The sequence below is a fragment of the Eschrichtius robustus genome, chromosome 7, assembly GCF_028021215.1.
Source record: "Eschrichtius robustus isolate mEscRob2 chromosome 7, mEscRob2.pri, whole genome shotgun sequence".
Lineage (NCBI taxonomy): Eukaryota > Metazoa > Chordata > Mammalia > Artiodactyla > Eschrichtiidae > Eschrichtius > Eschrichtius robustus.
This window is the reverse complement of record NC_090830.1, coordinates 81,502,631-81,526,058: the sequence shown is the minus strand read 5'-3', so window position 1 is coordinate 81,526,058 and position 23,428 is coordinate 81,502,631. Positions and strand designations below refer to the sequence as shown.

General features: G+C 46.4%; 1 protein-coding gene across 9 annotated transcripts in view; it reads left to right on the top strand.

Moving 5' to 3' along the window:
- KCNMA1 (potassium calcium-activated channel subfamily M alpha 1) overlaps positions 1 to 23,428 on the top strand; it is a 745,622-nt gene that overhangs the window by 517,047 nt on the left and 205,147 nt on the right. For all 9 annotated transcript variants that reach the window (XM_068547964.1, XM_068547957.1, XM_068547956.1 and 6 more), the window contains exons 8-10: positions 1,420 to 1,590; positions 3,160 to 3,251; positions 21,951 to 22,061. In XM_068547964.1, the coding sequence (XP_068404065.1) occupies positions 1,420 to 1,590; positions 3,160 to 3,251; positions 21,951 to 22,061 (374 nt within the window). The remainder of the gene's footprint in view (positions 1 to 1,419; positions 1,591 to 3,159; positions 3,252 to 21,950; positions 22,062 to 23,428) is intronic.

Genomic DNA, 23,428 nt, shown 5'->3' with positions numbered 1-23,428 from the left:
GGAAGCTTTGGGTAAAGGTGCCTTTCTCTTGCTGACCCTCTGTCTGCATAAGGGGTGGAAGGAAGCATTGTTACCCCTCCCTCCCACTGGGATTTTTGTAATTATCATCCAAAGGAAGACTGCCCGTCAATCACTCGGTCACTAGATCTGATGGTTTCCCACCCACTCCTTTATGCTGATGGGATTCTTGGCTGAAATCACCCTTAGATAATCACTGTAATTCTGCCAAGTGCCAAAAATCACAGATATGGAGGGTTCATTGGCTGTTTTCAATAAGCAGTGACCTCACCTTACTATTGTGTGAAGTACCTTCTGCTTCACCAGGAAACCTCCATGAAAAGGGCACATTGAGGACAAGCATTGGTGTGTGAAAGAGGCCAGGTGTTGGAAACTTACTTTCTGCAGAGGCAGAGTTGGAGGCCGGGGGGGGGGGCGGTGAGGGGGCCTGGGGCTGCCCATCCACAGGGGACCACCTGGCAGGTCACAGGCGTTGGCCATCCAGTGGATTGTAGGGCTGGACCTCTCTCCTCTAAAGTGTCTCTCCTGCCTGCCTCACAGCTTTGTCGGCAGATCATAGATGATGGGAGGATAGCAAGTGTTTGTGAGCCTAAAGCAGAGATGGGCCAACTGCAGAAGCTCTCCACACCTGTTGCCTCTGCCTGATTTCCTGCTGCCCCTGCAGAGTTGAGTTGTCCCTACAGAGAGCAGGAAACCCTGTGGTCCACAAAGCCAAAAATATTGACCATCTGGCCCTTTACAGACTAAGCTTGCTGGCCCTAGGTACAAATGGAGACAGTTCTCATGAGCTCACTTTTTGTGCTTCCAAGGGAGATTTCTGTAGTTTGCAGGACAGAGCCATCACTGATCTTCTGCAAAGCAAGGAAAGCCTAGTCAGACTGCAAGAGATGCTTTTTGGGGTTCTTTCATATGATCTGAAGGAGCAAGGTCCCTCGGGCAGCTACCTGGTCAAAACAATGAAAGGAGGAGGTCCCCTGTGGGAGGGTCCAGAATTTCTTTGGGACTGAGCAGGAACTCAAGAGAAGGGCCAGGGCCGGGCCTCTTTGGCTCTTTAGTGCATTGCCTCTGGCCTCATGTGGCTAGAGGCAATGCCCTAAAATTCAGCTGGCCTCAGATCTTTATAACAATGAGAAGATAATGGGCTCTGGATAAGTTCCTCAGTTCCTTCCCTTCTCTGCCCCAATCAGCTGGGCAGGTGTGTCAGTGTGGCTTTCACTCCACTTTCTCCACTACCTGCTCAGAGGTTGTGAGCGTTACTTACAGAGCTCAGCTCAGGCCAGCAAACTCCCCGGGCTGAGGATGCCATGCATCCAGAAGCAACCTAGATACTGGAGCTTCTGTGTTTCTTGTTTATTACGCATGTAACGTTCTTCCTTTCTCTCCCCTGTCCGCTTGCTTTAGGTGGAGAATTCAGGGGACCCATGGGAAAATTTCCAAAACAACCAGGCCCTTACCTACTGGGAGTGTGTCTATTTGCTCATGGTGACCATGTCCACTGTTGGTTACGGGGATGTTTATGCAAAAACCACGCTCGGGCGTCTCTTCATGGTCTTCTTCATCCTCGGGGGACTGGTAAAAACTCTTTCTTACAATGTTGATTTTTGTGGTCATTAATATTTTCTGTTATCCATTTTCTGAAAGCTGTGTATTTGAGACTGTGTTTCTGCGCTAGAGGCAAGCGACTGCCTTAGTGTTACAATCCGGTGAAGTCAATCCAAACGCCATGGTGACTGTTCTGCATATTTCTTTGCTTTATTGAATTTGTTACCCTGAGACCCAGGCATGGTGTCCTTGTGAGGGACAGCCATTTAGCCCGGAGCAAACCTAATTGTCTTAAGAAAGTGATGTTCACTTACCAAGTGAGAGTGTCTGTGCCTTTGTAATGTAATTCAGCATCTGATATTCTGCAAGGACACTGCTGTCACCTGACCGGGTAGATACTGTTGATACTCTGTAGACAGTTTGCGGTTTCAAGAGCTCCCCGCCCCCTTCCCCCTCCCTGAACTTCCAACAAACACTGTGGCTGGGGCCTTGCTCTGAAGAGGAGTGTCCCCACCCCGGAGGAAGGAGAGCCCACTGGTCTCCTCCGAATGGACATCACCACGTGAGCTGAGTATGGTTTTGTAAACAGCCAACCAACTCCCTGACACAGTATTTTCCCTCCCGCTCTGTAAGTCAGAAAGCTGCACTATTTGCTTTTCTGGTCTATGCAGATCATCACGGTGGTTTATGACGTATTGTGCTTTTCAAGGGGGATTTCTGGCAACTCATCGGTGGTGGCTGCATTTTGTCTTGCAAAGTAGCTCCTTTGACGTTTAGAGTTTTGCTGTGTGTGAGGTAAGTGATTAAAACCCTAAATTCACACACAGCTTTCACATATGTACACCGCACATGCATTTATTTAATGCATACACATCTCTGTTTTGTATGCATATGGCATATACATTTCAAAAATGTATATAAATGTACGTGTGGTGTGTACATTAGCATAGTGTTCTCACAGCACCCGCGAGGTCCCTGAAGGTGAGACCCCTTTATCCAGCCACAAGCACAATGTTTGTTGGACAAAACATGGCAGATTTGTGTTTCTCCTTGCTATCCTTTCCTATGTGATTTCTTAAATTTACCTTTTGTGCTTTTTAGTGATTTTTTTTTTTTTAATGGAAAAGTTTATATATTTTTAAATCTTCTTTTGGTGTTTATTGTCTTTAATCATTCATAAAGGCATAGATTCTCATGTGAACTTGAATTAGAAAGAAAGGCCTTCTCTTGAAATTGTGTGTGTGTGTGTGTGTGATTTTTCCAGCATGCATTCCCTTATTTCTATTCAGGAAGAAGAGCTAGATGTCAATTTATTTATTCCTGTCTCCTTTACATTTTTCTTGACTGGGATTTTTTTTTTTTTTTTTTTTTTAGTTGTCTAGGTTGGCTAATGTTTGTTTTGTCCTGTGTATTTTCAGGAGCTTGCCCTTTTTGTGCTTTTATTTATTTTTTTTTACAATCTAACATATCAATATGTACCTTTGCAGTTCTAGCCCTTTTGTGTTTTCAGATCTTAGTACCCCCCCACTTCTGAAAAGGTCACCCCCTTTCTTTGGCCTGTCTTTTTAGTCTCTCTTCTGTCTCCTATCTTTTCCTCAGGCCATGTTTGCCAGCTACGTCCCTGAAATCATAGAGTTAATAGGAAACCGCAAGAAATACGGGGGCTCCTATAGTGCGGTTAGTGGAAGAAAGTAAGTATGCCAAGAGGTTTTGTTGCTTCCACTGCGGTAGAATCCTCTCTGCATGCCATTTTTTTTTTTTTTTTTTTTTGGCTCTTGTTTCTTTGTTTCATGCATGTAGGCAATGTTTGCCCGCTACGTGCCCGAAATTGCTGCTCTCATCCTGAATCGGAATAAATTCGGCGGGACTTTTAACAAACATGGAGGCAGAAAGTAAGTCAGTTGCATTAAAAAAAGATGTGGTTGAGTGACTTTCAGAGCCCCTGTGGCGGAGAGACCTGAATCCTGCCCCTCCCCACCCGCCCGAAGGGCCACATTCCGTGTGGGGTGTGATGTCAGAGTTACCCCACGAAGTTATCACACGTGGACCAACTCCTGAGGCCTGTTCCCTTTCACAACTCTCTTCCCCACCCATCTTTCCAAGAGACACGATAGATTTATCCTGGAAGGGGTCCATGTGTAACTGGGGTCATATTTTCTGTTCTGATCCCTAACACGTAAACCCAGCTCACTCATTCTTTATATTAATTAGGTGAGTGATTACATTACGGTCCCTCAGATGAAACTGATGCCATCCTATGGGGTTTTTGTGCAGCCATAACATGGGCTCCTACTCCCACAGGGAAGTCCTAAGGAGGGCAAGATCGAGGTCACCTTGGCACTGTGGCCAGCGGGGAACCAGTCTCTAGCTAGGAGGCACCGAGCTTGTCCTCAAAGGGACTGATTACTCAGTTGAAATTCCTTCTTGGCAAGAAATACTATATTTATGGTATGTCAGGGCACAGCACGCTCTTCCTGATGCATCTGTTGTTTGACTTCCCATTCATAAATGCTTTCTTATCGGGGACTGTTTCGGTTTGTGCTCGCATCATTTTGTCAATATCAGTGTCAATGTGTGGGTCCGCTGTCAACTGGAAGTTTTGCTCCTAAGTAGATGCAGGGCCGTGACCGCTCTGTCCTCCCGTCTGGAGAGGAGAAGGTTGGAGGCAGGCAGGGTGAAAGCAACCATTCTGTACTGTTTTCTTTGATTTTTCTTTCTTTCTTTTTTAAATAAATAAATTTATTTATTTATCTATTTTTGGCTGCGTTGGGTCTTCGTCGCTGCGTGCGGGCTTTCTCTAGTTGCGGCGAGCAGGGGCTACTCTTCGTTGCAGTGCGCAGGCTTCTCATTGTGGTGGCTTCTCTTCTTGTGGAGCACGGGCTCTAGGCAGGCGGGCTTCAGTAGTTGTGGCACGTGGGCTCAGTAGTTGTGGCGCGCAGGCTCTAGAGCACAGGCTCAGTAGTTGTGGTGCACAGGCTAAGTTGCTCCACGGCATGTGGGAATCTTCCCGGACCAGGGCTCGAACCCGTGTCCCTTGCATTGGCAGGCAGATTCTTAACCACTGCACCACCAGGGAAGTCCCTGTACTGTTTTCTTTTTAAAGCTTTTTCTTGGGCACTCAGCTTTGTTTGCTTTTGAGTTTTTGCTTTCATTTTAACTTCCATGCAGTAAGATATACACATCTTTAATGTACAGCTCAAGAATTTGTACCCACGTACAAACCCAGGAACTCCACCCCAGATCAAGATGCAGGATTTTTTTTTTTTACTTTTTATTTCATATTGGGGTACAGTTGATAAACAATGTTGTGTTAGTTTCCGGTGTACAACAAAGTGATTCAGTTATACATATACATGTATCTATTCTTTTTCAACTTATTTACAAAACAGAAACAGACTCACAGACTTAGAGAACGAACTTATGGTTAACAGAGGGGAAGGGTGCGGTGGGAGGAGGGATAGTTAAGGCGTTTGGGATTGACATGTACACACTGCTCTATTTAAAATGGATAACCAACAAGGACCTACTGTATAGCACAGGGAACTCTGCTCAATATTCTGTAACAACCTAATTGGGAAAAGAATTTGAAAAAGATGCAGGATATTTTAATTATCATTCTCCTTCCCAGTCACAGAAGTTCCTATCACAGAACTAGGATTTTGTTTGTTTTTTTTAGACTTCATACATCTTAAAATGAACTCTTGAATAGCCTATTTTGTTTTTTAAGAGAAAAATAAAAGCGGTAGCATCGCATTTCCATCCATCGCCTGATGGTCACATTGGAAGGAGCCAACCTCCTCTCCCATCAGTGATCTCACTGCATTCCGAGCTCAGGTGTCCAGTCCTCCATTCAGAAAATGAGGAGATGGAAAAAAGGACTCATTTTCTGGAACTACCCACAGGACACCCGTTTCCTTTCAAAGGCACGGAGGCCAGTGGGCAGGAGGAGGCCAGTGGGCGTCTTTTCCGTGGAGGCAGCACGTTTCCCCACCTTCCCTCTGATGGAGCCCTCCTCCTCCTATTATTATAACAGCCCTGGATGGGATGAGAACCAAGCTGTTCTGATTTCTGGGCCATTGGTTGGATCCAAAAGGCCAAATAAGTCCAGAGATTTCCATTGTTCATTTTTTCTGTGCCAAGAGGAAAACAGCTTCTCTGTTCGTTTTGCCTCGAAGGTGCGGACAGGTCTCCATAAAGCAGAAGGCATTCCGAGGGCTCAGGTTGCCTTTATGGCCTCCCCACCCCACTGTCTCAGCCAGCCTTCCCCTCTCACTCACTGCCCCTGAAGAAGTCAATAAAATCAATTGCCTTGACGTCAACGTTGAAAATATTTCCTGACTCTCACTCCACGTACATTTTGGTTTTTCTCCAAAATAGCTGCCATAGTCCAGTGTGGGTGGGCCTGCTGGCTGGTGCCTTTTGTTGACGGGTGACCCAGAGGAGGCCCTGAGACCCACGGTTGCTCACCCACTCCAGTCCCATCCGGTTGTCCCTTGGCCTTGGCAGCTCCACTCAAACCCCCCCCCCCCCCCCCCCCCCCCCGCCCCGCGTGCTGACGGCTTGAGATCACAGACTTCCCGCAGCTTTTGTTCTGGCTCCATCAGCATCTTTTATCACCGGTTTTATCCTGGTTCTCTCTCTCTCTCTCTCTCTCTCTTTTTTCTTCTCCCTTTATGAAAATGCACACACTTTGCTTTTAATGTTCACTCTGGGTCTCCGAGGTCCTCCGACCCTGCGGACAGAAAGTACATTCTGTCATCAGCACCGGGACTGTTCACTTTACTTTACGCATTGTTTCCTGGTTCAAAAGCTAATTACTAAGTAGTTTAAAGAAGCCCTTTGGTCACTTAGATCTTTCATCAGAAAATATAAGCCTGGGAAAGGAACGGTAATAAAGGGCCATTAGCACCCTTTGTTTGATGTTGTTTTTCCAGTCAGTAGAACAAGATTGATGAAATGTTATGTTTGGCCAAAATTTGAGTTTTCATTTGGAATTCAGTGTTGAGAGAATGGGCTGTCAGAATCAATAAGTTTTCTTTCGCTTGGGATATGGGCATGTGGTAGTAATTAGCAATATAAGGTCTTTAGTTGAGCAACCAAGCATGGATTCTGGCAGCAAACATAATGAGAAACTACAGTTGTTCTATTTCTAACGTCAAAAAGTTTCCAGATAAAATTAAATGCATTTGCAAAAGGAAAGCAGCTCAACTTTTTTGAAAGATAGAGTTCAGACTCTTAAAATAGCGCACTTCGCCCCGTGTTTTTGTGTATGCATAAATATATGTGCTGTACCCATGGACACACGTACTTGTATCTTTTCTCCCTGAGATTTCATCAGATGGATGCCCAGAAAGTAATTAAAACATACACATAGTTCAGGGATTTGTTTACGTGTGCACATTTTGCTCAGAAATAACCTCTCTAACAATGCATTAACTTGTCAGAGAACTCAAGGTAACGTGTAACCCAAAGCTGAGGAGACACACGACTTGGAAATTCAAAGATTATTTAAAGTAAAAAAAAATTTAGGTAGAGAACCTCGGGGTTTTGTTCACGCTACACCCAATTTCAGGATATTGGAGAATATGAAGATTTCGTTGGCACCTCATTTTCAGTTCTAAGCTATGTGTTTGACGTAACGTAAACACTTCACGTAGCATGCACAGAGCGTCCTCGCCAGCAACACGGCATCCAGGGCCCACAGAGGCTCACGCCAATGTTCTCATCAACATTCCTCACCTGACCTCCCACAGGACGCCCAGGGCCAACAGTAGATGTGGGGAGATGCGTGTGAGTCCTTCTCTAGTTTAATCCATTATGAGGTAGGGGGGCTCCTAAGATAGGGACTTGGGTGTTGATAACCGAAGGTCCAATCAGTGTCCAGGCAGGCAGTCTCTCTGAGTCGGAGGTCTTGGGCACAGTGAGTCTCTCGGGCTGAGACCTCAGATCTTACTCAGAAGAGTAGCTCTCCTGCAGCCCAGCCTGCCTCTCGAGGCCACTGCCTCCGCCTCCTTCCCTTCCTGTAAGCTCCAAGCTGCTCAGAGGTGGGGGAGTGGAGGGGTGAGGCTCCCATGGCCTTTGGGGTCCCAGCTTGCTCTTCTTCTTCCCACAGCCCCTGCTGTTTCCCCCAGAGGTTTCTTCTCTGCTTGTGACTCAGCCCACTCCTGGTTCGTGTATGAGAACTGACAAGATCATGGTCCGAGGTCACGTGGCCAAGGGCCATGGAAAATAATCGGCCAGAGAGAGGAATCCATCTGCCCTAACTCCCTTGTCAGAGGCAGCTGGGCTGGGGAGCCATCCAGACATTGTACTTCCCATGACGGGCTCCTGGGGCCCGAAACTGAGGGAGTCCCAGGCCAGGTGTTTGGGAGAGGGGAGGATGGGTGGGTTTGGATTATTCTACTGATTCCTGGTAGCCAAATGCTAGGAGAACACAGAGAGAGAGATGGACAGTTGCGGACAAGGAGTAGGGAAAGGGGGATGGAAAGCTAAATGTAACTTACTAGGAGGAAGGTCCCCCAGCGGGCTGAGGAATCTGCGCCCTCTTCTGGTAGCGGAATAGTTGTCACAGACTAACCCGGCTCTAGCTCCAGTTCACGAAAGCTGTGTGGCAAAAACAAAAACGACCTAAGATTCTGTTTTAGAGCAAAACAGTGAAATGTAAATGCCGTGGCTTCTCTTAGACCTCCTCCTTATATAGACAGAGGAGTGCCACATACTTTCGGAAATGAGAACATGAATCGATATACCCCAAGCCCTGGGACTGCCTTCTCTGACAGTAATAATTACTACAAATTATATCTACAAACGCTTGCATCCTTCCCCATCCTCGTGGCAACCATCTGAGGAAGGTATTACGATCATCTCCATTTGCAGTGACTTGCCTGACATCGCATAGCTAGTAAAGTGTTGATCTGGGATTTGAACCCAGGGGCAGTCTGCTCCACTGGGCCATGCTGCTTCTCTAGATCATCTCTTGAGACCCCTCTCTGCTCTGAACTCCATGATCCTATCATTGTATCCTTTCCTCCACCTCTACCCACAGTAGGGCCAGAACATTGCACACACAATGACCAGGAAGAGAAAGGCACCCCGAGCATCACTTTGGGCCTGTCTCCCACTTCTGTTCACCTAGTGCCTCTAAGGAGCCTGGCCTCAGCGCCAAGGACAAAAAGGTGGAGACAGGACAAAACCATTTCTTCCTGATTTTTCTCATTTGGTTAGACTGGAAGTGTATTTACCTCTTGAACATGTCTAACAGTGAGGGGCTCTCCAGGATGGACAGACAGGTCATTGACCAAAATGAAATTTGTGCCTTATTTGTGGGTTTCAACAAGTTCCTCCCCTTCCTGGGGAGGTCATTTCCTAGGGGACCAGCCATGGTGGATTGTAGTGATGTACCAGGCTTGGGCTCCCTTCTGGGCAGAGCCTACCTGCTTATCATCTGGAGAAGAGCATTCTCTGCCCAGGCAGACGTATCCACCTGGGTCGTTCACTTCCCCAGCTGGTCTGCACAGCTCAGGGCATTTCTTTGATGGTGGTTTCTTAACTGTCAGTGAGAAGTAGAGCAGCAGGTGTCCCTCCTGGAAAGTCCTGGGCGAGATACATACACTCCCTGGCTTCATTTCATAGCTTTGAGTGGGAACCTCAGCTTTTAACCCTCAGGAGGCTGAGTCCTCCAGGAGGGAGTTTGGGCGGTCTGTCTTCAACCTCAGGTGTGGCCTCAGGGTCGTACGGTGCAGCCTTAAAGCTGTAGAGGTGGGCAGACTTTATCATGCTTTTCCATTTAAAAATGAACCAGAGTGCTTTATTACGTGCCTCAATGTCAGTGCTCATATTTTACAAAGCATTCAATAATTTAGAACAAAATTTCAAGAAAGAACAGAGAGCACCAGTTACCTGCCGCACTATCCACTCCTGTTATCACCTTCGCTGGTTCACTTGTTGTGGCTGCAGACATTCAGCCAGTACCACGTGTCGGGCAGGTTGCTGGGTGGTGTTGGGTGCCAGGGATTCAGTGGTGAGCAAGTTACACACGGCACCTGTCACCTGGAGGTTACCGTTTCCGGGGGGGCAATGGCAATGGCATTGACAGACGATGGCAAGGGTAGGACTAAAGGAAGTGCCAAGTACAGATTTTAATACGTGTGGCAAAAATGAAAAAGACCTAAGATGCTGTTATAGAGCAAAACGGATTATTTACAGGGAGAAAGTGGTCCGGAGAGGTGACACCGCAGAGGAAGGGCTGTTACAACCTGTTCAACAACTACCTACCCCAGCTTTTGTTGCCGCCTAGGCGAAGGGGAGCTAACACCCTAGGTTTTAAAATTCGTATTACGGGAACCCCTCCTGAAACCATTGGTCTGTAGTTCTGCCTCCAAGAAACTAAGTCTTAAAATATCATTTCTCTCTCAGGCCCTAGTTGGCCTGCAGTAGTGTTATCCGCGGACTTTCCAGGAGAGGACATCCTGCTTCCCTTCCCTGCTTCCTGATTATCAGGTCATTTAATTGTGTGTCTTTCCTCTGATCAGAAATAAGCCCTTCATCTCCCTCCGCGTCCTTTGTTCTTTTCTGAGACCACATTCTATTCCCTCCTGCCTGGCTGTCTTGTATCAACAGGAAATTCCATTTTCTCCACCACTCAGGTTTTGCCCACCTGGTTCTAGACCATTGTTTAAAAAAAGAATTGGAATCTTAAACAGTCTGCTGCACCAGAACAGGGATTATTTCTTTACAAAGGCTCCTTTAATCTACCCCATAGTCCATTTCCTGCCCCCCAAAGAGAACTCACGTGAGTCTTGCCTTCATTTTCATGTAGTCCACGTGTGTTTATTGAGTGCTTGCAACACGCCAGACACCGGGGATAAATGTGTTTCTACACACCCATAGAAATCTCCAAGTACACCACATCTGTCTTGAGCTCTATGTTACATTATTTGGCCACCAAAGTGGTCGGGGAGTTCAAACTCAGAGCTTGTGTAAACCTCCCCACTTGGTTCCCAGAGGTCACAGATCTCCCTACAATAACACTTCTTTCTCTACTCTTTCTGAGAAGGCCTGACCCCAGCGCTTGGGAAGAGGACGTGGGGTTAATTCACGGGCTGAGCCCCGTGTCCTTTCCTTTCCCATACACGTGGAGCTCGGGCCACACTCCCTCCCCCTCCTCCATGGCCTGTGCTGCTCCTGGGAGGCATGGTCCCTATAAGATGCCATTTATGATTTCTGCATCACAGACATCCCTCTGGTTGAAGTGTCACTGAAGCTTTGCATTTTATACAAACTTCGATCCCTTGACAAGTAAGCCATTCAGCCCTCTCCTCGCGGGGTCCACGTGATTCCCAGCCTGAACTCTCAGCAAGGTTTTCAGATTCCTGGATTTTAAAAGCCATAAATTAGCAAATCATCAACATATCACCAGGAAGGATCATCTGGTAGCCATTCTAGTCAGAAGGAAACACAGGCCCCAATAACTGATCTTCACAGAGATATGAAGAACTGTAGACAGACAGACAGAGTAAATGGGAAGACAAACAGATAATTCAAGTTGACAGGCCATCTTGGACTGATTAGGCATTCTGCTTTGATTAGCATTAAACTTTTGGGGGAAGAAAAAAAAGTGAGATTGCCCTAATACTTTGGAAAAATGACCCCTTGACTACTTCTGAAATTTAGTACCAAGGGGCAGATACCAAAAGCAAGTGTCATTAGATGCTGTATTGTGTAATGTAAAGTGCCAGGTATCCCTTTCCAATGAGAGGGGTCTTGGTGGGTGTGGATGTGGACTCCTCTCTTTGCCTCTGCTTTGGATTCTTGTAAGTCACATCTTCAGTCCTTTTTAAACTTTAAGCTCTATTTAGAGAGACTTGGGTGCATATTAAATCAATCTCCTGATAATACAAATGGAATGAAGTCTGTCTCCCTCCCCCCTCTCCCCACCCCACACTTTTCTGCTGTCTCTCTCCCCTTCCACACGCTTATCAAAATGTTCCAGCTATTGTTCTGAAAACAAGAATAGAAAGGTAGGTGGGAGATGAACTGTGTATCTTAAAAAAATAAAGTCATATTCAGACTCAGACTTTCATTCTCAAATATTCTTTCTTCATTAAAGAAAAAGAATTCTGAATATGACTTTTCTAATTATAATCCCTGAAGATTCTTTCTGCTTAACCTCACACTTGATTGGGTGAATGCTTCCTGGGTAGATTCTGAATGTAAAGAACAAACACAACCAGCCAAGACTAAGTTGCGCCGTGTTTTCTGTCTTCCGGCTCTGTCATCCATTCTCATAGAAGTCTTTCCAGAGTCATGCACAGCGGTTCCCAGTAGATCTGGGGTTCATCCCACTGATGCTGCCATCATACACTGAAAATCAGGAAACTTTCTAACTGGCCAAGTCCGGTGGCTCTTTTTATTAAAAAACAATCCTTAGAGGCTCATGCAACGTGAAACCCGTGGAAACTTGATTCTGTACCTCCATGTCTGTTACTGGTATTGGGAAACAGTGATCTGTTCCCACCCCCAAAACCACAGGGGCTGCTCCAAATGTGGGTACCACTTGTCAGTAAAAACAATCTTATCTCCCCCACTATACCTTCTCAGTAAGGACACATGTTCAGAGATAGATGCATGCCCATCTTGTGAGAGGTTTTATGGCCTTAGCCACTGACCTCAAAGGCAAATGCCAGCTAGTATATAGAACAGATTTAGGAAAGCTCCTATCCCAACATATTTGCTCCACTAACAATTATTTGAGCCCTGTTATGGTCCAGGCGCTCTGCTAGGTGCTGTGGTTAAAAGGATGAGCAAGAAAATATGATTCTTGCTCTCCTGGAGCTTCTCTGAGACTTTGACCCATCAGAACCATCCAAGGAGCCAGTAGCCGATGAACAGAAGCTGGGTGACGGAGGAGCATTGTCCCCGTGAAATGCTCTTTTGGCAGGAACTCTGTTCAATAAAATAATAGAGGTATAAAACAATCACGAAGGCTACAGGCATTTTAGAGGGAATGCTCCTAAAAGCAAGTTGATAATTCACATTGTTAAATGTACCCGTTAGAGTAGTTAGGGCAAAGGTAACCGTGGGGTGACTTGTGCATCTAAAAACCTGTGAGTCTAACGATGGACCCAGTAAAAGAGGGGTGTGGAAAGATTTGGGAGGCAGGGGAACTGCTGCTGCCACCCTGAGTTCCGATCCTTTCCATATCTGACAAAGTCCCTCTGTGGCATCTTATGCCTTAGCAAGCTCTGGAACTGGTAGAATCCTCCCAGTACTTATGTGTGTAACAGATGGAGGCTTAGTGTGTTGGGGTCTACTCAAAGTGGAGGGCTAGCAACATAGGCTAGCTGGGGCAACACCCTTGGGTGTGGCCAGGATGTGTCAACTTGATTGTTGTTATGGGAGGGTCCATCCCAGCAGCATATGTTCTAGGGCCAGGATGCATTATTTACCAGGGGTGTTCAGCAAAGAGGTGGGACTCACTTTGCACATCAAAGCTAGACTACCTCCCCTCTACAAGGCAAAATGAAGAACCATTTCTTTGCCTGGACTCATTCTCCCTCTACTGCACCTTCATCCCCAAAGGGTGTAGCTGACTTTTGCCTTCATCCTCTCTTCTCTTGGTGCCTTCTGTTCAGAAGCATCATTACCAAGTGGAAACAGGCAAATCTGATTTGATCTGAATAGAGGAAAGTGCTGTTCAGTGCCTGCATTTCTCTGTAAGAGCAGACAACCACCTAGGATAGGAAGAATCAGGTCAAAGAAAGATTGGCTTACATAAAAATGGCCAAAGGCCACCAAGCCCTGCAGTAGTGGATGGATAAAATGCAGAGGAGTGAGGGTGTTGGGGAGAGACACAAGGAAGAAGCAGTGTAATTTGTGAGAAGTAGGCACTTAAGGAATTGCTTACGTAAGAAGCTGTGTTAAGTCCTCTTCCAGGAAGGAAGGAAGGAAGGAGGAGAAAAAAAACAAAATAGTGGTGATAAAACCTGCATACTGGGTTATTGTGAGAATTCAATGAGAAGCTAAAGTTAAAGTAAACAAATGCTACAGTTAGGATTCTTTGGGTATAGGCAACAGAAACTGATTCTTGCTGACTTCAGCAGAAAAGGAATTTTCTTTTGGGGAGGTTAGAGTATCTTACGGCATTCAGAGGAAAGCTGAAGATCCCGGAAAGGACAGAGATTAGCTAGAAGAGCAGCCCTAGGATCCAGCAGGCAGCAATTCAGTGAAAGTCCTTACAGGGTTTCACCATCAGGATCAATCAGTTCCCACCGTGAACTTAGCGTCCCTTCATTTAAGATTGGAAAGCTCTGGTTGGCCTAGTTTGGGCAGGGAACCATGGTTAAAGGTCCCAAGACTACATCTGACTGGGGAGGGGTGGTTCCCCAAATTAAAAATGAGGCGCTCTTCTTTAGGTTGGACAGAGCCCATGCTCCAGATGAGGGGCAGCTTCTTAATTACGTGCACGAGCAGGGCTTATCTGCTGTCTTCTTCTCATACCTCTCCCCCGATCCTTTCCCCAGGCCAAGGTTTAGGTTTTTGCTTAATCTTATCACGAGCGCCATTGTAGACAACCAGAGCACTGGGCCCTCACCATGGTCCTGATCTATGCATTTTTCTTTGCAAGTACTTTGAAGACATTGTCAAAAAAAAAAAAAAAAAAAAGTTGTGTGTGTGTGTACGTTTGTGTGTGTGTCCAAAACATATCTAGCGCCTAATTTTAAGAATCTGTACATTTAGATAACTGCAGTCTCTTTCTATAGCCAAATCCAATGAGGAAAGATCAAAAATTAATTAATTTATAAACCCTAAACTCTCTTTCATTTGACATCATTTTAAAATTTAAATTTAAATATAAACTATTTTAATTTTTCCCAAAAAAATGAGGTGCTGTTGAAAGGAGGGTACATGCTGGACTGGTAAATACAGCCAACGTCTCCTGCTCTGAGGTTCTCAGTATTTATTTTTAAGAGTTGGACTGAGGTTCCTTTTAGGCAACAAGCTACAAAAGGTGTGTGATCATTCCTCGTGCCTGGTGTGATTATGGAGGTCTAATTGTGACTTGGGATGGTGGAGGTGCAGATACAGATCCCTCTGTGTGGTTTAGGTCCTGACTGTCTGCATAAGATGAGATACACTCTCTTCGGGCAGAAAGCTCTGGTCTTGTCAGGACGTCCCAGTGTTCTCTGTTGGGGCTATCAGTAGCCTGTCCTCTGACCTTGGGGCTCTGTTTTACAGAGGTGCCTTTGCTGCGCTGTTGGGATCTATTTGCTTGGCTTCTGCCCCCATTTAGGGAAACAGCTAAACAGCCTGTCTCCTCCAGCATAGCTCTGTCGACAGCTGGGTAAGATGATTACTTTATTCTCTTCCTCACTAGGAGGGAGAAGACATTTTCTTCCTTTGCAATTAGCAAGGTTCTAGATGTCGGCCCTGGGTAGACAATTATCTCCGAACCTCCTTGGTTTTGTTTTTGTTGTTGTTGTTGGCCTGCTTTTGTTTTTTCATCTGTTTTAACAGGAAATAGTTAAAACCAGGGTTTGGGATCATGAGCTCCATACACGCTCACAATTGTTTTGTTTTCATTTTTGTCCTCTTTACATGTACCGTCCTCTCACAAACGAGACACGGTGGTAGATCGGAGGTAGCAGAATCAGCCAACGATCTGCAGGCTTGCAGTTAACTAACTAAAATTTCTTCTACACTTCCTACGACATAGGGTGTCCAAGCCAGGCACCCTTCGCCAACTGTTCCATTGGTCAATAGACAGTTCTTGAAAGCCCAGCAAGTTTTGGGGGTCCTGAGCTAGGCCTCAGGGTGGCATGGAAGGATGGGGCCCACACAGCCTGGAGTTAGCTTTTGTTTGCTGAAGATGACCACCCCACGTGGAAGGCAGTTCCTTTGGGACGGGCTCTTGGTACCAGCGGCAGTGGGAAGGCAGGGCTAGGATTAACCTTCTTCCTTTGGGCAGTGGGGTCATGAGCCTTAAGGGAAAACCTGGGTAACAGTTGCTCTAAAGGACATGCCCCAAATGAGGGGAAGCTGCCTGATGAAGCAGCCACAAAAAGCACTACCAGGTGAGACAGAACGTAAAGCCCAGAATCTTCCTGAATCTCAGCTTGCATGAGAGACAGAGTCTTGGAGAGAGAGTTATGTAGACCCTGAATGGTTTCAGTTCAACCTAGGAGGGACAGCGTGAACTTTGAGTACGGACCACTGTGTGATTTGGGTTGTGGGGTCTTTTGTCACACCTGCCCTGCTTTCTATGTGATAAAATGCTGTCGAATTCCGTTGACAGGTCCTTCTTAAAATTCATTCCCATCGGATGCGGTTTCCAATAGTGGGAGGCGCTGGGAGTGAGAGGTAGGATGAGGAAAGCATGATTAGAAGCCTCAGCAGAGGGACAGAAAAGATTCTAGCATATGTATTTGATATAAATATTATAGTTTTACAGAGGCATCTAGATCAATATATGCCACATTTCATCTACCTCTTTGACAAAGTGAGTGCAGTGTATTCAGGGAAAGCTGTATAGGATTTTCAATTTACTCCGTATGATTTATTGTGACAGGATAGCTATGGGTTTTTTAAGTTCTTTATACTTGTTCCAGTAAAGATGGATATAGTATCTTTAAAAATAAACAGCCCAGAGCTGTGCATTTTACATTGTCTTCCTAGAGTGAGGCTCAGCTAAAGAGAGATCTGAGACCTCCCTGCCCTCGTGGGACTTGATGCAGTCGGATTTACCTCAGTCCTCACTCTTTAGCTTTTTTTTTTTGGGGGGGGGGGAGGGGAGTAAACAGGGGACTGAATTAGGAAGCTATTGCAGATGTCTAGAGAAGATAGGATGGCATGGACTAGGGTGGGGGCAGAGAACTGGAACGCCGAGAGAGGATTCAGCAGCATCTGTGGGTGCAGCCCCGTCAGTCTGGGTCTCTTAATATCCTAGTGACTGGCCCCGGGTCACACAGGACAACCCCCCACCCCACTCCCCGCCCCGGTCTCCTGATTCCTAGCCCAGGCTCCTTTCAGGGACACCAGCTGCTTCGGTTTAGAAGACATCAAACCGAGGGGGTAGGTCTGCCCATGCTCCGGCACTCACCTTGCACTGATCTCTGGACCTCTGTTTCCATATCAAAATAATGCAGGCACTAGACTAAACATTCACCAAGGGCCGTCCTGAGACTAAGAAAAACATGAGAACCTGGAAGGGAGCCTATCATTGTCACTTTTTCAAAGGCCACTGACTTTAAGAAACATTACCGGAGTCTTTTTAAAAGTGTGTAGATATTAGTTCTCACTGAGCTACACTCCATCTCAGTGGATCTCTGGATGCCTCATTTGCTGGAACCTTGGGAAGCTTTGTCTGGGAGACCCCACTCTGTCCTCTTATGCCTCCTGCCATGAGTCAGGTCCCCTAGGTGATCCATTCTGAAAGACACCAGTGGAATTGAGTTCGGAAACTGAAGGTCCAACTCACCTGGGGCAATTCTGGCATTCCTGACCCATCTCCAAGAAGGGAGTAGACAGATTGAGGATAATGTGCAGGATTTCCGTCTGGAAGTAGAGATGGTTAATAATGGGAGGGGCACACCAACGTGTATTTAGTGAAGACGTACCCATGGAATAAGCAACGGGCAGCTTTCTGGTGAAGCTGATAGAGTTCGTAATAGTCAAGCATTCTTCTTCTTCTGATTAAGTCACACTCAACCCCCTTGATGCCAAGCCTGCTCCATGACACACTAGTGTTACCCACTCCTAATCCAATCCATCCCATGTTTCTGGGATGCTTGCTTACACTGGATGAGTAACTCCTTCCCACAAAATGCCATCGGCTACTATTTTGGCATTTAAGATGGTTCCTCATGTATCTGAGTTGGACCTTTTAATCCAAGCCATTAAAATTAGTTTATCCCAAGAAAGAGTTGTTCACAGGACTTGAGAGAACTTTGAAAACCAGAGAGACCATCACATCAGAAATGGTTAATGATTTAGGTTCGTTGGCCATCTTCACAAACTGAGTGGCCAGGCCCTGTAGACATCCATCATTAAGATTGCTGGTAGTCTAAAGAAGTTCAAGTCCAGAGCCGCAGATGGGAAGAGCGTTAGAGCCCTTCATAGCTAACTTTCCTAAATATTCTCTGTTGTCGATGAATCGTTTAGCTTTTTGTTATCTTCTGGACCCTTGGACTGGACATGGCATAAAATGTCTAAAATGGACATTTATATCACCTTGCAGCCCTTTGTCTTGCCAAATCGGGTGGCTTCAGTTAAAAACTTGGTTTAGAGTTTGTTGTCACTCAGCCTTTGCTGTCTTGAGCTTGCTGGCCTGGCTGATTAGATGCAGCTAGAATCTAGTGATACCACAAAGTGGTGATGCTTTAAGTGAGGGCCTCTCTCCTGGCCCAGGGAGGACCCTCCAACATCCCCTCCACCGTGTGTCTGAGAGGACCTTTGGTTGGCCCAGCCCTGTCTGTCGTGAAGGAGCAGACGCTGAAATACCCAAACCTCTGCTCTCTCCACTTCATCACCTTTGTCTTTGTGAGAGTTAGAGTCTGAGACCTGGATCATATGCTGGGCAAGTCACTTTACCTGCCGTGGGACGTCAGGCACATGACTTAAGGAAATTGAGGTTCAGAGAGGTTATTTGAAAAGATACAGATAGTAGCAACACAGGGTTGTTTGAGGATCAGGTGAGAGAGACTCCAGGAGCCATAGAGCACTTTATATCTGTTACATCCTGATTTACAGATATCACATGAATCCTACCATTTAATCATTCTTAAAATGGCCCAGACTCTATACTAGGCCCTTTACATGTATTATCTATTTAAATAAATCCTCAAGATAACCTCATGAATCAGGTACTAGCTCCAGCCCCTCAGAGACTCTGACATTATAGTTGTAAAATGCAGAATTGGTACCTTGCCCAAGACTATTTGGTTATTTAGTGTCTGAGCTGAGCTACCACAGGGCTATCAAAGTATGAATCTCACATGGTAGATTTGTAGGTGTCAAGGAACCCGACAGAGAGAATTTTAGATGAAGATCTTTTTGGTATTCCTCAAATCCTGCACCGTGAACAGCCATCACTCTGCTTCCAAGGAGGGCACGCCCTGCTCTCAATCTTAGAGTATTTTCAGTTATATTTTCAGTCACTGAAGATGTGAGAAATTCTGCTTCTCTTCTCCCAGCAATAACAGCCTTCTTCAAACTATCGCCCCTGGAATTTTCAAAAGTCCTGAAAGTATTTCTGGAAAATAACATTTCCCCTTTCACCGTCCATCCCTTGCACCCCTGCAGGGCCCCTAGTGCTCCCTCAGATATGGGCTGGTGGGAGCAGATCTTCTAATGCAGATGCTGAGTTAGAGAGGCAGCTTCTCTCCATCCATCTATTCTAACTGCATTCAAACATTTTCAATATGTGGGCTCCTTGATAGCTTCCACTGTATGGAAAACAAAATGGAGGGAAATGATTATTGGCACAAAAGGAGGAAGCCGTAAATCTTCAAATCAGATAGAGGACAGATTGGAACAATATGGATGCTCCAAGGTTGCCATGATAGTGTACTTAATAACTCTTCTTGGGCAAAAAGGCAATCTGCTTTCAATCAATCTCGCTTTTTCTGAGCAAAAATACCAATTATGTTGAAGGAAGATTTTTTTTTCTTCCTTTTTGATAGAGACTGCTCTCCACCTCAGAAATCATGCTGTAGCTTAAAGATATATATTTTCAATTGTCTGGCATGGTATTGGACAGCTAGCACCAAATTAGAAAAGTCAATCCTTTTTTTCTCCCCTCTCCTGCCAACATTTGTCTACTTCTTAAGAGAGGTGAAAGCTAATTAAAGGCTTAAGGGATAATATTGATTGCATTGGAATATATTTTATATGTACCCAGCACATTTTCAACTAAGAGAACCCTGTCTCTTTCTAAGGCTGAATAAATCAGCTGGCTGAATCTTTGATTCCAGGGTAAGAGGGTGGACTCATCTCTTTCCCCTCTGCTTCCCACACATCTGTCCTGGAGATGAATGAGCTCAGAAGAGGAAAAGGGAATGCTGGCAGATGCTCATTCAGTTCTTTGCGTACAGGATAGGAAGGATGAATGTTCTGGCGTTTCCCTGGACCTATCATTGATTTGAGTCTAGCTCTGAATGATAACCAGTCTTATGCTGGTATAGAACTTTGAGCTTTGCAATGCCTGGTGCAGGAGGCTGGATGGGTAGTAATAACCTCTCAGCTCCCTCTTCAATTGAATGGGGATAAGTAGCTTGCCCAGAATCACACACATCCTTGGTGGCAGAGCAGGGAATGAAACCTGGCTTACTTTCGGGAAGAGTTCCAATCACATATCTGTCCCGCAGAGGTGCCCATACATTGGATTCATGCTGGCCTTGTTCTCAGTGACGGAAGTTTGTAAGCAGAAAGCATTAGAATCGCCCCCAAACAGCCCCACTGTCATTTGTGGAGAGGTCAGATATCAGGAGGGAGATACTGTATCTCAACCACTTCCTGAACATACTTGGCAAGTTCAAAATCAGAAGTCGTATTCAGAACGTGCATATTCACTTGCAGCCTGTTTTGTCCATGTAAATGCACGTTCGCCACAAGAAACAGTTTAAGATATGACCTGATGAAAATGTATATAGTCCAGTTGTTCAACTTAACATCGTGTATTCTGACATACTGTGTGTTTCAGAAGGGAGTTAGTCATACGGGTTTGGGGGCATAAAATTTGGATCAGTGGCCAAGGGACCTCCCTTAACCTAGCAGGTACTGGCTTGAGAACAAAGTGATTATGTTAAAACGTCTCTTCTGAGGGAGCCCGTTGACATTCCACGCCCCCCCCCCCCCCCCCCCCCCCCCCCCGCCTCCAAGGGCCTCCACTTGCCCGATCGCTAAGTGCAGCACCGTAACAATAACACTCCATAATGGTGGTATTATTAACTGCATCGTGCATATTATTGATTTACTCTTTGTTCTGCATCATTATCCTTTCACCAATGAGTTTACTGCATTATTCTCACATACTTAGTCAAGCACCAAATTACACCGAAAAGGGCAGCCTCTTGTAATGGCATCTAATGGAACATCGCGTAAGCAATCATCGCCGCCTTCTCTTAGGAGCCGCCTCCAGCCAATGAGCTTTTCTGCCTTATTGGAATGTGCACAGAGCAATTATGAAGTGCAAGGGGCCTGGCCATTCTAAATTTCCCCACAAAATTACCGTGCTTCATGTTCACCACCTGCCCATGCCTCAGAGCCCAGCCAGGGAGTCAGCCTCTGTCACTGCCAGCCTGAGGGGCACAGGGATCTGGGCTGAGCCTTTTGCTACAGTCTCTTTACTAGAAGCCAGCAGGTTTTATCTCCACGGTCAGTCACGGGCCTAACTCTTGCACCAAAGAGCTTCCTCCTGGCTAAGCATCATAGGTAACAAGTATAAGCGGCCATAGTATAGCCCAGTGTCAAAGTCAGATTGGTCCAGGAGCCCAAAGATGTTGGGCAGACTGTTCTTCCTTCCAGGAGCCCTGGAAGATGGGCTCATCTCCTCAGGGGGAGTTACCATCTCCAGAAACAGAAGTCCAAACCACCCCGAAACAAAGGCAGACAATTCCATCTTCATCATCCCTTCCTAGCTTTTCTCCCCATCCTGAGGTACATTCCTTTGTTTCTCATGGAAATCCCAGGCACCCTAAGGAAGCAGCTGTCTGGGGATGCACAGCCTGCCTGCGGCACGATCTGATTCCATAGGTGTCCCATCCCCATTTAGCCCTGAGTAACGCTCACTTACTGTAAAGTGTTACATGCCCCCGTTGTCGGAGGAGTTATGGCGGAAAAGTGCAAAATTTCCTTTTTACTGCTTACGGCCAGCAGAGCCCATAATGTGTCAAGCCGCACATTAGCAACCCTGATAAAAGTCCGCTTTCTTACACACAAAATCATCATTTCAACAAGATTTGTTATCTCATTACCTGATAAGCTCTATGTCATAAACCAAGACTCATTCGGTAAATCTCCCGGGAGGACGCTTTGTGGGCAGAAAGGGAGAGAGATGAATCTGCAAGGGACTTGATAATGCAGCGTTTAAGCGCAAGCATAATGTCACTTATTGTTAAATGCGTAAAACCACTTGGCCGAACGGCTGGGCTTTTAATAGGATTTTGTGCAGCATCAGGTGAGAAGCCATATGCTTTTCTGTCAAGGAGTCTCTGAGCACCTTCCAGCCCCGCTGCTTTGCCTCACTGCCCTCTGGGGAGGGGAGCTGGGCTTTACTGAGCCTCCTTGGGGGAGACGAATGCTTCCCTGCGGCTGCGCGCTTCCTCTGTCCGGCCGCGGGTGGGTGCCGGGGGCGTCGCTGGGCTGGCCTCATCTAACTGGCCTCTCCCATCCAGGCACATTGTGGTCTGTGGACACATCACGCTGGAGAGCGTTTCCAACTTCCTGAAGGACTTTCTGCACAAGGACCGGGATGATGTCAACGTGGAGATTGTCTTTCTTCACAAGTAAGAGGCCCCTGCTGTTTCTAGACCCTCCACCCAACCAGGCACCTCGAGGGGGACTCCTCAAGTGTCTGTAGGAGGGGTGATGTGAGGGCGGCACTCGGGGGGGCAGGGCAGAGGTGAATCAGCCACGATCCCTGCTGGGCTCATTGGAGAGGACCTTCTGGGACCGATGGAAAGGAAGCAACGCACTCGTTCAGCGAATAAGAGCAGTATCTGTCTCTGTGGAAGCGATTCTGGCAAATAACGGTGGGGTTCATTATGGGTCAAACACGTCATTACTGTCCCCTCAGCTGTCTGGATCTATGCGATCCAGGTGTGTCCACGGTGTCTGGTGTGGATGATTAGCTGTATGGTGTAGATTCTTTATGAGTGCAGGACTGACATAGTGACCAAGCAAGACAGAGACCTAAGAGGGAGCAGGGTACAGGGTAATAGCAACAGTAACAACAACAACTGTCGTTCCTAGGAACCTTCAGTGTAGGACACAGTGCTGGTCACCACAGCCTCTCCTGAAATCAACAGAGGGAGTAAGAGTACATGCTTGACTCAGAGTACAGTCTGAATCCTGACTCAACCAAGTACTGAACAAGTTAACCTTCCTGGGCCTCAGTTTCCACATCCATAAGATGGGGAGATCACAATGGTTTCTTGGGCTATTTTGAGAATGAAAAGAAGTAATCCATTCCAAGTATGCAGAGCAGAATCAGGCACACAGTAAGTGCTCAATAAATGTTAGCTGTTATCATGAGAGAGAAAATACATTCGGCTACCCAATGTACTTAGGAGGTAGGTCTTACCAAGTTTGTTTTACAGGTGAGGAAAGCAAGTTCTTTGCCTGATCCCCTTTTAGGTAAAAGGTAGTCCACCACAGGGATGGAGAGTTGGGGGATACAGGCATGTTGACATGGGTGGCACCCTCTTCTTCTTTTATGGAGATGGGGCTATCATGGGGGCCAGTCTTAGCCCCATGTTGCCAAAGGACAAAGCTCACATGTTGGTGTTGGCTCCATGTGGGGTTGAACACCCAGGACTCGGTCCTGCTCTGAGATCCCACTGAGGTTGACTTTCCTATAGCTATCCGGTGCATCTCCTTCCTTTCGGCATTTGTGAATATGAAACTGACCATGTTTCAGCACCAGCATTTTTCTTCTTAGCACTGACTTATCCAAGTTCTGAAAAGACCAGCCAGGCCATGGGCACAGGAGCAGAACCCACAGATCCAGTTAACTGCTTAGCCACCGATGGCCAGCTGTGGGACCCATCCTCTGCTGAGCATTTGGAAGGTTCAAGACAAGTACAGTGTATAGGTTCTGCCCTCATCTTGGTTGGGCATTTCAAGATGAGCACATGGGCAACAACTGGAGCAC